This window comes from Chiroxiphia lanceolata, chromosome 8, assembly GCF_009829145.1.
Source record: "Chiroxiphia lanceolata isolate bChiLan1 chromosome 8, bChiLan1.pri, whole genome shotgun sequence".
Lineage (NCBI taxonomy): Eukaryota > Metazoa > Chordata > Aves > Passeriformes > Pipridae > Chiroxiphia > Chiroxiphia lanceolata.
In genome coordinates this window covers 31985283-31998838 of record NC_045644.1, presented here as the reverse complement: position 1 = coordinate 31998838, position 13556 = coordinate 31985283, and the positions used below count along the sequence as shown (strand labels likewise).

The window sequence follows — 13556 nt, the reverse complement described above, 5'->3', positions numbered from 1 at the left end:
AAAGAACTGCCCCAAGCAAGGAATAGTGTTTGGCACTTTATTCTTTCATTCCTCTGAAATGCAAAAAGAGAACAGTCCTGGCCCTTGCCTAATAGTAAAAGCAATTCAGGAAACTCGTTGAGTATCATATACTTTGGAGACAATGCCATTCACTGAGCTCCCTTTCCTTACCAAGTGTGATAACAGAGATGACACCCATTTGCCCACCCACCGACAGACTGAAGATATTGGCACAGATACAGAGCCAGACACTTGCTGATGTGTGCAGCCACATTTTGCTTCGAGATGAACTATCATTACTATTCCATCTATGGCTTAGCAAGTTTAGTCAAAGCAAGATTTCATTTTAAGGGAAGTTTGCTAATGGTAACTAAATAGCAGAACAAAAATCTAGAGAACAAACACTTGAATCTTTGGCTGTTCTTGGCTGTAAAAAGGCAGATATGGCCACAGTCTTAACAACATGTCCACTGAGGTTTCAGTTGGCACACACACTGGGAAAGGAAAAGCATTTTTGCTTAGACTGTGTGCTACTCATGCACTTCTAAGCCACTCCCATCAAAGAATTTTTTTTCTCCTTTTTTTGGCTACCAAGTGGTAAGGCTAACCAGTTTTGCACTAAGCTGTAAATGCTATGCATCTCTGTGGTACCCTCATGCTCAAAATAAGGCGTAAGGAGTACCTGTAAGAATCCTATTCAGGGGGGAAAAAAACCCAAAAACCCATAAATGTGGTTAGTTCTCGCCAGTTATCATCACGAGCAATTATTAATTCAGCTGGGGGAGAAAAATTCATTTATTGCCAATCAAATCAGAGTAGGATAATGAGAAATAACAGTAAATCTTAATCATCTTCCCTCCACCACCACCATCCCTTCTTCCCAGGCTCAACTTCACTTCCAAATTCTCTATCTCCTCCCCCACCAGCAGCACAGGGTAAGGGGAGTGGGGATTACAGTCAGTACATCATAGTTGGACTCTGCTACTCCTTCCTCCTCAGGGGGAAGACTCCTCACATTCTTCCCCTGTTCCAGCATGGGGTCCCTCCCACAGGTAATAATCCTCCATGAACTGCTCCAGTGTGTGCCTTTGGCACAGGCTGCAGTTCTTCACAAACTGCCCCAGCATGGAACCCTTCCACGGGCTGCAATCCTTCAGGAACAGGTTGCCCCAGTGTGGGATCCCTGCAGGATCACAAGTCCTGCCAGCAAACCTGCTACAGCGCAGGCTCCTCTCTCCACAGGGCCACAACTCCTTCCAGGACCCTGACTCAGCACAGGCTTTCCATGGAGTCACAGCCTCCTCTGAGCATCCACCTGCTCCAGCATGGGGTCCTCCAAGGGCTGCAGGTGGATCTCTGCCCCACCATGAACTTCCATGGGCTCCAGGGACACAGCTGCCTCACCATGGTCTTCATTCACCACAGGCTGCAGGGGAATCTGTTCCAGCATCTGGACCACCTCCTCCTACTCCTCCCACTGACCCTGTTGTCACATATTCTCACTATTTTGTCTGCTGTTGTGCAGTTTTCTTCTTCATCTTCTGAAATCTGTTATCCCAGAACTGCTACCACTGTCACTGACGGGCACAGCCTTGGCCGGCAGTGGGCTCCATCTGGAGCCGGCCAGCATTGGCTCCATCAGAGATGGGGGAAGCTTCCAGCAGCTTCTCACAGAAGCCACCCCTGTAACTCCTCTGCTACCAAAACCATGCCACACAAACCCAAGACACTGCCAAAAAAGCAAGGCCTTCAAGCCATGCCTTGCCAACTCCCCCCCCCTCCGGCATTCCTACTGGGTCATAAGTTCCAGACTAAACTGCCTCCGTTTTCACATGTCCACACAAACAAAAGTTCACCCTGGCCTTTTTGTCCTGAATGTTTGTTTTGTAAAGCACTACACTAGAAAAAGTCTTTCTGTCCAGCACCTGACAGAATTCAGCTCCATTCTGCCATTCAGTTACACAATACCAACCACAACAATCTACAGCACAAGGCTATGCATTCGCGTAATAACAAAGACTACACTGTGACCAAAATGTTAGTCTGCTACAGGGACAGGGGAGCGTGAGGATAAGCTCCGGAACCCCACACCAAATTTATCCTTCTTTTTCTTCCACCTTGGGCAAGGGGCAGGGGAGAAAAAAAAAAAATTCACATGAATCCTATTAAAAGAACACGTCTGCTAATAGTACTCAGCAACTCCTTCAGCAGATTACAGTTACCAAAAGGCAGGAATGCAATCAGAAATAGGTCTGTTAAAATCCTCACAGCATTCTTATATAGAGAAAAGGAAAGGAAAGGAAAGCCAAAGGAAAAAAGTCTTAACACTTAAAGAATACACCCAGAAGCACTGACAGATCTGAATAAAGCACATTCTTGAGCAGAGCAAGGCGGCTGTTGATTTCCACCTTACAAAGCTGGAATTCTCCAAAGCAACTGCCAGATTCTTCCAAAGCACAGCATAACCAACAGCAATGCAATTACTCCGGGAGTCAGAAATCACCTTAAAATTTTAAGGGGAAAAGTTACATCCCTCCCAATCCCGCTAAAAAGTGGGACTTTTCTATGCGAGGAACATTTATTTAATAGGCCCTAAGTATAATAATTGTGAGCAGTCTGATAGGAGACAATCAAACCTGTCTACCGATGCAGAGCTCCAGGCTCCGTTATGTGTATCCTATCCACTCGTGTTTATGGAATATTTATTGACTTACCCCAAATTAGGGAACCTGTTGCCAGATAATCTTCAGGTTGTCTCAACATGGAAACAGCCCTGTTTGAACCTTGAAAGAAGTCTACAAAGAGCACAACAAAAAACTTGGAAAAAATTCTCTTCTGTGAGGGATGTTCTCACTGGAATCTGTGTGGAACTGCTGATGGACTTACAGGCAAGACACAGCAGTAACACTGATCACTTACAGGGGCTCACCAGGCTTCTCTCAGAGAAAATAAGATTTAGATGCCAAAAGAACATTCAAAGTTTTAACCCATTTTGTACACAGAGAAATTTTTTTTGCATCCAGCATGAGGGTTTTCCTTTCCTGCCATTACCTAGAGCAAAATTCACCTATAGAAATGCATCCTCCTCACAACCAGTTTGCTTTCTCCATACACTCAAAGAGTTGAGAACACTGTAAACCTTCATAGCATTTTCTAGGTTGCCTGTTTCTAATTCTAGTTGCTACTACAAAACACTACATAACACAATAAAGATCAGAGAGTGCTTTTAATTAATCATTACCTTGGTACCTAAACACACATTAGATATGTTACCTCCTTCAACAAGAATTACCCTTGAATTTCCAACTCACAGCTTGCCGTGTAATAGGGCAGTTCACCAGCCAGCAAGATACAACACGAGTCCCTCAAGTTCCACTGCCCAGCAACAAACCTACTGTATGTTTGCTCTAACAGTCCTCTCTCAGGGGCCTGTAGCAATCTGGAACAAGGTATTGCTAAAAAACAAGTCCTGAAGTAAAATTCAGGCTGCTCTCTCTAATGAGTCAGCCTGGAAACTCTTTCACACGGACAAGCTGCATCAGTGCTCTAACATGGCTCTCCAGGCACTACTGGTACATAAACCCTGTGAATCAACTCACCTCCTGATCACATACAGATCTCACAGAGTGTAGAAGTGCTTGGGGAGAAGCTACTTATGTGCATAGGAACCTCGCTAGAAGAGCCTGTGCCTATGCCTGGAGAAGGTGCCCAAAACCTGTGTCCAGAACCAGTCAGCTTCCCTTGTGCTGCTGGACACAAACCCAATATGCCTTAGGCATATTTTAACAGAAGGGCACAAGCCTGGAGATACCATCAACACGTCACTGAAAAAAAACAAAACAGAAGATGAAAATCCCCACTGGCTCACAAATCCTGTTCAAAAGAGAGTCAAAATGCCCAAGAAACCCTGCAGTACAGAAAATTTCAAAAAGCTAGTACTGGAAAGCACATAGAAAACATATCATGAATAGAAATTGTTATAAAACTCTTAGTCACTTCTCTGCATGACCACCTATTCACTGCTGGATTTGAAAACACATGTTTGACTGCTGCTGTAACAGAGTCCTGACAGCCCCTGTGCTCCTTCCTGTTCCTGACTCACTGACCTGACCCACGTGTGCAGAACACTCAGCAGGTGAGCTCATGCCTTCCCAAACACTCACACCGAGGAACTGAAAGGAGGAATCTGTAACACCTCCACGTGAGAAAGAGCAAACACTGATTGCCTCCAACATGGAGCAACCCTTAGTAGAGAGCTTGAGTATTCCACTTAGCTCTTAGCTCAAGCTCAATGGCAGCATTTCATCACTGCTCACACTTATTTAAACCTCAGATAAGTTATCTTCCTTCAAATCTACCTGAACCAGCCTCTGATTTCTCTGTTGCTATGACTGCTTGCCACTGGCAGCAGAGGATTTGTGGCCTCACATCAGCCAGCCGTGGTATCAGGCAGGAGCACAACTGAACACTGAGAACTAGCCAACAAATTAGGAACCACAGCCACTTCTCACACAGCTCTTAGGACAGCCTGGCATGACTCAGTCCTTGTACTAAACTGGGCTTTTCTTGTAATGATCAGCAAGGACTGACAGCTGGATTAGAGATGCCAGAAGAAACCAACTGACTGATTTGCTATTTTTCAATTTTTAAAAAAGGTCAAACCAAGTCTAGTTTTCAGCAGATATTTTCTGTTGATTTAGTACATGCACGAATAAACTTACTTACAAAGCAGGGGAGCAAAACCACAATTAAGTCCACAGGTTTTTTAAGTTTAAAGATGAAAGGTCATACCTACATGTATGTTCAAAGAAACTGTCGCATAGCATAAACTCTGGTTTAGGTGATTATGCTTTAAAAGGGTTCACATAATAAAGGTAATTGGCAGAAGACAGAGAAAGACACTTATGAGCTTTCTTGTTTTCCAAAAAGCCGTTTACACTTACTGCTCCTGGAGGTACTACACCCTACACATACAGTTTTCATGAGCAACGTGATCCTCTCAGTTTAGGATACTTCTGAGAGTTCCTAAAAGACATCACTAATTTAATGCAGATGATGTGCTGAACAAGATTAACAGGAACATTACAAACCTAAAATGAGGTGTTTAATTTTGTCATGAGGTTAAGTTACATATGCACCTGACACCTAATTTCTTGGTTTCCATAAATGTAAGTAAAAAGTCACCAGCTCTCTTATTTACCTACTTACTTAGCTGTGTGACTAGTGTCCTCAGAATTGTCAATAAATGGATTTCCATTTAGATGCACACTTTGTCAACTTTGCTTCTCACCCTACATCAAGTCCCCTAGAGACTTCAGAGGATTTCACAAGTTAAAATCCACAACCATGCTCTAGGAGTATCTTCTGTCAGTATTTTTGGAGTATTGTCAACATCAAAATAACTGGCTATAGGAAACTAACATTTAAAATAGTGGTCCCAAATAAAAAAATGCTTCTGCTTGTTCCAAGGAAAACCCCATTTTTCAGCTGTCTGTACACGAAACACAAATCATACTGCACGTAACCACACATTCACATGGATGGCAATAAAAAAAAACACAAGTGTCTATGCTGCTGTGGGTCACACTATGTAGAACATTAATCTGTGCCATTCTAGAGAGAAAAGTGAAGTTCAAAACCCAAAGGCTCCTATTTAATCATGACACATCCTGGAGCCTAAGAGTGTCATCACAGACCAGCCTAAAGGTCCTGCCCCTCCCAAGGAAATGCTACAGAAACACCACAATTTGAGCAAAGTAATAAGTGGAACCACATAACACCAACTCCTGAAGTAGAAGTAAACATGTCTTATCTCTTCCACAGACAGGTGGGGGTTTTGCTTTTGATCATTTTAAGTTATTTACATCTCGATTTTTTGCCTTAAGGTCCTTGATTTTCAAACAATTCTGCTAATCTTACAATCCAGAAGTGTATTTCTGAAGCCTCTTAGAGCATTCAAAAACCAAACCTCCCCATTGTACAGAGGAAAAGGCTTCCATGAACTTTATACTTGGCAGATACTGATGAGATAAGATCTGGACTTCTCATTCCCAAGTGTTTCCTCAGTTATACTTGGTACTTAGAGAGCTCTGGGAATATACTGTTATACAACAAGTCAAGACTGACACCAAGCAGAATCTCTACCCATCTTATTCATGCAGTTGTATTAGTAGCTTAATGTCAAAAATACCATGCTAAAAGTTACTTAATTTCCTCCCTTTTGACCCCCAAAATTTTTTTTTTCTTTAGAGACCCAGACATTAATATAGTAGTTTGAGGGGTAGGTTTTGCTCTCAAAAACAGATAATGCACACTGTGGTGGTTAACCAAAGATGCATTTTTGAGAGAAGAATTCTGTTAACACCAATATGCTTCACTGGTAATATATTAACAGCCTAAGAAATCAGAAGATACAAAAGAACTGTGTGCCTTTTCAGAAAGGTCATTTTCCAAATGCAAATTAAAGGTGATTTGCCCAGTCCACATTCTTCTCGGTATACACAAATGTAAATCCCTTTTGTCTGAAGCATTGAAGGTTAACTGTTAGACAAGAAAAACTACCACTCAGAGTTCTAGAAGTAGAATAGTAAAACCAACGGTGCTTATATTGCATCTTCAGCAAATTAATGACTGCCAAAGCAGTCATGTAATATATGTATTTTGTGTTTCTGTGCATATATTGTCTTCCAAGTGAACAGTAAGCGGTTTGCTGTTGAAAAATGTGAACAGGTCAGCTTCTAAAACAGTCTAATACTAAATATACTGCAACTGAGCTACATGTCTTCAGACATAAAGAAAACCACGTGTTCTAGAACAAAATCCTAATGTGGGGGAAAAAATAAGAGATTAGTAGACAGAAGTGAATTGTAAGAGCACAAAGGTCAAAAATTAAATTTTGGGGTTTTATTATATTACAGTTTAGGGTAATGTTACTGTACTATAAGAACTAATCAAGGTATCTCTAAGCTAGTGACCATCTTCCTCACTCTCCATGTTTTTGATCAATGAGTTACCAAACAGGGTGGGGGAAGGAAATAACAAAACCATACAGTGATAGGAAGGTACAAGCACAAACTGTTCTCTGAGCACTTTGAGCACTGCAAGTTCCAACAGCTTTACGAGCAGAAGAAAGTACAGCATTATATCAGACTTCTCACTTCAGGAACAATTCTGCTTTAGGAATCCTTGCACTTAAAGCCAGGATGAAAGCTTTTGAAATAAACTGCACTTAGTTTTCGACATCAGATGCAAGTTTAAACTGTCTTCGGGATACCTGAGCAATGTTTCAGAGATGATAAACACGGGGAAAATATTCACCCAGTTAAACCCACCTCCATGTCAATGTTTGCAGACAGGCTGTAAAACACAACACACACAGGAGCAACGCCCTCATTTTGTCAGTGATAAACTGAACAGCAAAGTAACAGCGATGTCTGACAAAAGGCTCAGTGCAGAGTTAGTCACCGTGGGGTGCTTTATTTCCCTCCTGTCCAAAAGCATCTCATCAGGTTGATTATTCAGTGCCAACGAGAACAATCAAGTTTCAAGTCAGACTGGTCAGCAAAAACCTTACAATCATCTTTCCTACCCAGACTCTCCAAACTGTTACAGTCTAGTTTGGCAGGTCTTAAAACTGTTAAAAGATTCATGACAGAGACCATACTGTTGTCAGCTGTAGTATTTTCTTCTGTAAAAACCCAATGCTTTCACAGGTTTTGAAATTTTGCAATTCCAAAAGCAGAACGAAAAGGACCAGAGAGCTCAGAGAAAGCTTCTTTACACACAAAGCACCAGAACATGGGGGGTTGCCAGACATATTTTTCACATGCATTTTTTAATAGTTTTGTGTCAAATATTAAGAAATTATTAAGCCAAAGCAACTTTTTTTTAAACACCAAAATCTGGCTCAGGATCTTCAGCATTACAGAAGTATATCAAGAGTTGTCTCTAGTACAAAACAACCAGGAGAGAAAAGCCCTTCCATCTAAGGTGCAGAAATACTCTAGAGCCTCCAATATGCTCGGTTGAGGTACACATCAGTTTGTGGAACATATAAGAGTGGAGGTTGTTTGTTTTAATTAGAAACCTCCTTTTGTGCCAGACCATGCAGTTCTTGGAATTCCTTTATCTATAATGCATAGGACACAGATGTGGATTTCAGCACGTTTTGTAACAAGAGCACATGCCAAGAACCATTAAGTAAGAACGTCAGACTCCACAGGACGCCTCTTGTCGTGCTCCATCTGTTTGGAGCTTCAGCCCACCCGCCTGCCACGGGCTGTGAACACGGACTCTGAACATGCTCTGCACCTACACCAGCCCCTGAACACAGGACAGAAAAGAGCAGCCAGGCTGCACAGCAAGTACTGATTTAAGGCAAGGTGTGCCAGGCAGGCAGCTGGGGACACTTAGTCCTAGCTAGCTGTCATTTTGCAGGGCCCTAACTAACCCAGGAGGTGTTACAAATCAAATGGAGCAAGCAGACACTTCTCATTGTACATATTAGGACTGCCCCACTAAGAAGCTGAACTATTGGAGAGAAGTGCTCTGATGATTTCACTGCTGAATTATGTAAATGATTTTAAACTTTCACACAGACAGGACAATACACATAATCCCTAGACTTACACATGCTTACAGATTTCAACCTATAAAATTTAAGATGCTTGAAAAAAAATCTGACACTTTGTTTGATTAGAGCAGCTGCACTGTTATTACTGGAACTAGTTTCACTGCGAGAAAGAATAACCAGCAACGTGCAAGGGAAGAATGTAGTTTCAGAGTAGCTTTAACCAGCCTGATCATAAGCTGAGGCTGAAAACAATGCTGGCTTTGTCCTGCAACCTTCCATGCTCAACACAGCACTCACCTAGCAACTACACAGCATGAGCTGCTGCGGTTCACTGCAACCAACAAAAGATCAACTTCTGTCAATGCCCATTTTCATTCGGGTTGACAAAACAACCAGGCTCACCCTGTGGCCACAGGGCAACTTTTGGACCCTGTGGGAAGTGAACGAGCAGATTGTGAAGGGCAGGATGGCCCCTCGCAGCAACAGGCCAGTGAGATCCAGTTAAGCATAGCATGAGATGCCAAGGATAACTGATACATGGTGACCGAGTCTTTCCAGTTCTGTGATGAGACAGACATTTCAGCACATCTCTCCATCTAATCCCTCACACGATGACAGCGGCTCCTTTTTCCCCACAGGTGCAGCAGCAATTTACAGGCCTTTAAACTGGAAGGATGCAGGAAGAAATTCAGCATCAGCAGCAGTTCAGCATCCCTTGTCCTTCAGCTGGAACCATCTCGACAGGAGACCAGGCTACAAACAAGTCAAAAAAAAAAACCTCTCCCAAAAATGGCCCTTCTGATTTGAAGATTAGGCTATTCTTCCACACAACACGTGGTGGTATTGCTACTTAATTCCATCTGATGAACTGTGATAGTTTCAAGACAACATGTTTGACAGCAGGTTGATTAGCAAACAAGAGGGTAAATATTTTTGTCCTTCATGCTTTTAGTTTAAAAATTGTATTCCAAGAACAAAACACAATCTAGTTTTACAAACAAATCATACACTGTTACATAAAACAACACCTACACTCTAAACCAGATATTCTTGACAGCAATCCAATCAACACAGAAGCTGTGGCTTCAGCCACACATTCTCACATGTCTAGTAATTCCTGGGGCAGCTCGAAATGTCAAACCAAAAAAAAAAGTATTAAAAATAGAGTAAGAGAATGCCTTGGAAACTACCATGAAAGAAACAGCTCCCATCTGTAAAGTAGCAAAGGCTGACAGAGACTAATACCTACCTTCAGGTCATCTCCTGAGTCCCCCAGACAGTCTTTGTCCAGCTTAACCTATTTACAGTTATACTCTAATATCAGAACCAAGGAATGCTTACCTGTACATCTTTTGCTCGTTGCAAGGCTCTAAAACGGGTGTTTTCTGTACAAGCAGAAAACTAACTACTAATACCCAAGACAAATACATCCTCCCGTGGACCTCTGCAGCTCTCCCTTCCAACATTGATGGATGCTGACCAACTTTACTGGCAACAAACCATGTACTTAAACGTGAGGGTAGAGAGTGTTGCAAAGCAACACAGATGGGGGAACTTTCATTTTTAAGTGAGGAGGGGAAAAAGTTAACAGATTACAGCAGACAGTCTGCTCTAACAGATTGCAAGTACAAAATGGCCATCTACTTTGTATTTGGGATGCTTCACATCTTTGCTTGGCACAAAAGGATGGTCTGATCTCATCCATACCAGGCTGTGACTGACAAGTACTCAGAGTGTTTACTATTAAATACTGTCTCAGCAACTGATGTGTACACAATTGCTCAGACCTTACAAATGAGAAGAATGAGCAATCAAAGCAGACTAAAAGTCAAGCCCAAGCTCTACTTGAAGTTAACAAGATGGGCAGCCACAAATTGAAAAGCTATTCCCACCATTAGGGACCAAGAACTTGACAAGATTTACCACTCCGAGGAGTTTTCTGAGACTCTAAAAGAAATTACTATTTTCTTGTTGGTTTTGTACGGGGAAAAAAGGAAAAACCCTGCAGTAAACATTCCAAAAACTGTTGCAATAGCCAGTGTGTTTTAGAAGTAATAACGACCTGTACCTACTACAGCAGCAACCCACTGACACAAAACTTGAAAATTAAAAGATGTTTTAATTATGTGCTTCAAGTCTTCTGCTTCTTGACATAAAGGAGAAGATACCCAATTACTACAAGGTATTTCACAAGTTCAAGTGCTTAAGTATAAAAGAATTTACAGAGCAAAGGAAACGATTTCATTAAAACAAAGATCAGCATGTGGAATAGTGAATTCGAACCACTCCCTGTTTTCTGTGCATGAGTCCTCAATACAATTCACATGCAATTAAGAATTCTAATTCTCTACTAGCTCCATTCCCTAGTTCCTTAAAGCTTTAACCTAACTCTTTTAGTGGAGTTGATGAATCCCAAATTGCAAAGTCTCAAACTGCATCAGAGGGTGGTTTGCTCGGGACATGCGTGTCAGGACAAGTCCCCACGTCAGAAGTCAGCAGAGGGCACTGCCACACACCTACAAATTAATATTTTGCTTCTCTTTTGGCCCTGAAAAATAGTAGATCAGTCAGGGGAGGAGAACTATGCCACAGCCAGAACAATTGCTGCTCCTTGCCATCAGCAGTCAAGACCACAGGTACTCCTGACGGCTGCCCACACACAACATAGGGACAGTGTGAGATACCCACAGCTCTCACAGACACAAAGTCACCACACCAGAATTAAAACGCTACAGAAACAAGGGAGAACCCCAGGTCTCCACAGCTACATAGTGGTTAAAAATATTTCCATGTTTCTTATGGCATTTGAGGCAAAGGCAGTACACACCTTCCAAAGTCCTAACACACAAGTCAGAGAAACAAAGTCACTGGAACAGGTATGTCTGGAAAGAGACCAGGAAGGGGAATAGATCAAAGAGGAAGATGGCATAATGGACACTGAGGAAAGAGGGCAAGGAGGACACTCTCAACACCACTGAATTTAGACCTCTAATGTCACACCACATCTACTTTCGTGCTACGTCTCACCTTCCGTTTCAACACGAATTTCGCTTTATTAAGCAAAGTTAAACAATAGTCTCAAAGCTGTCCAAGTTCTCATTGAACACTTTCCCCTTCCTGGGAAGTTGAACACTGGCAAACTATTTAAGTCCCACAACTAGGAGACAAGGCCACAAGAAGGTGGAAAGGATCTATAAATAATATTAAGGACTCCATTTTTAGCAAAAATAATTAGGGCACACAAATGAGTGACCAGTGGCAACCAGGAAATCAAACTGCATGGAACTGCACAGTACATTACCCTTTATTGCCTTTTGCAATAGATCTGTGGAGAGCAGCAGCTGTTCTCTTCATTCCCTGTGCTATTGGTTAGGCTCACAGAGAACTTAATCCTCAAAATGCAAATACAACCCTTAGAAATCCATGTCAGGGGAAAAAAAACCAGCTATCTATACAAGAATCTGGTCATCACAAATTGAGATGCTAAGCGTTGCTGTGATTTCCCTTTCAACCAACACAGTCTAAGTTGTTAAAATAAGAATTTTCTGGTCGATGCTCTTACATAAGGAGCAGAAACAGGTTCAGCAGCCCCATCTCATGTACAGAAAGTAAGCTTATGCCTCTTGCCTCTGGCGCTGTGTATTACCCATGGGAAGACCACACTGACAAAGTGCACCAACAGCAGTTCTTCCCACAGCCTCTCTCTTCCAAACCGGCATCGTCCTTTGCCAATTTGAGAACACGATGCTCTACTTTGCAAGTTTCAATTATGTGACAAATCGCAAGGGGGTGGCAGCAAGAGGGAGGACTGCTGCTTATCTAGGTGAGTGGGCTGCAGCAGCAAAAAACCTCCGTGGTGGTTTGAGAGGGCTTCCTGACAACAAAGTTTTCAGATGAAATTACGCCAGGCATCTTAAGGCGGGAATGTTTGTCACCAACGAAACATGGAAATCCTATTATTACACCCTGCTTTGGGTCGTACACTCCTGCCACATACTTTACGCTAATTCGGATGTTTGTTGGACTGCTTCGTGCGCAGATTCGCTTCATCTGCCTGGCAAAAACTCACACGTAGCAAATCTCAGGTCGAGTGACCCAATAAGCCCTGGGAGCCCCGGTGCTACTCAGCAAGGAGCGCGAGGAAGACTGTTGCCCAAATCCTACTCAACGTTTATGATGGAACATTATTCAAATGAGCGCAATAACCCACCAGTTTCACGAAGGAACAGCATAATGCCCGTGAAATATACCGGAGGCTGCACTGCAGCTTATTACTCTTTCTCAAACAGAACTTACACAACGTGTAACATGATACCTCCCACCTGAGAAAGCTTGCCTCTTTGGCTGAGAAAAACTCGACTTTACGAAGCCGAGAACACAAAGCAGACCAAAAAGACAAGATTGCCAGAGTACCTGTTCATCAGCTGGTGGCCCGCACTGACCATACACCCCCATCCCGCACTCGCCGCCCTTCTCACGGCCCTCAGCTCTGCCATGCGTTAGAGAGCAACCAGATTTCACAGGTTATGATCGGCCACAAGCTAAAAAGGTTTATAGGTTACTTTACATCAAATTACAAGCAATGGTGTGACAGGCACAAGCAGACCGAGTTTGTCGGCTCTGCAGCCCCAGGAAACTCGCACTTAGAGCAGGAGACACACGGAGTGACCAGGAAGGACGAGCTGTGCTCGTCAGGAACCCGGTGTGGTTTTGCGGGAGTTTCTGGGCTCACAAGGACTCTCCGAGGCACAGAACGCTCAAGGGGCGCGCAGGGCGCTCGGCTGCTGGGGACCGCGGGAAGGAAGAAAGGGACGCCGCCTCCCCCGGGATCACCCCCCGCCGCGGGAGATGAGCCGCCTCCCGCCGCGCCAGCCCGGCACTCACACGACCGCCCGGGAGATCATCCAGGACACCATCGCGGCGGCACCAGCGCGTCCCCTCAGCTGCCCGGGCCGCAATGGCCGCGGCCCCGCCCCGCCCGCGG

At 43.4% G+C, this 13556-nt stretch overlaps 1 protein-coding gene across 3 annotated transcripts in view; it reads right to left on the bottom strand.

The window, feature by feature from the left end:
• REEP3 (receptor accessory protein 3) overlaps positions 1-13549 on the bottom strand; it is a 36451-nt gene extending 22902 nt beyond the window's left edge. For all 3 annotated transcript variants that reach the window (XR_004358220.1, XM_032694396.1, XM_032694397.1), the window contains exon 1: positions 13457-13549. Coding sequence is in view for 2 of the 3 variants with exons in the window: in XM_032694396.1 (XP_032550287.1) it covers positions 13457-13488 (32 nt within the window). In the remaining variant the exon portion in view is untranslated. The remainder of the gene's footprint in view (positions 1-13456) is intronic.
• Positions 13550-13556: the final 7 nt, after the last annotated feature.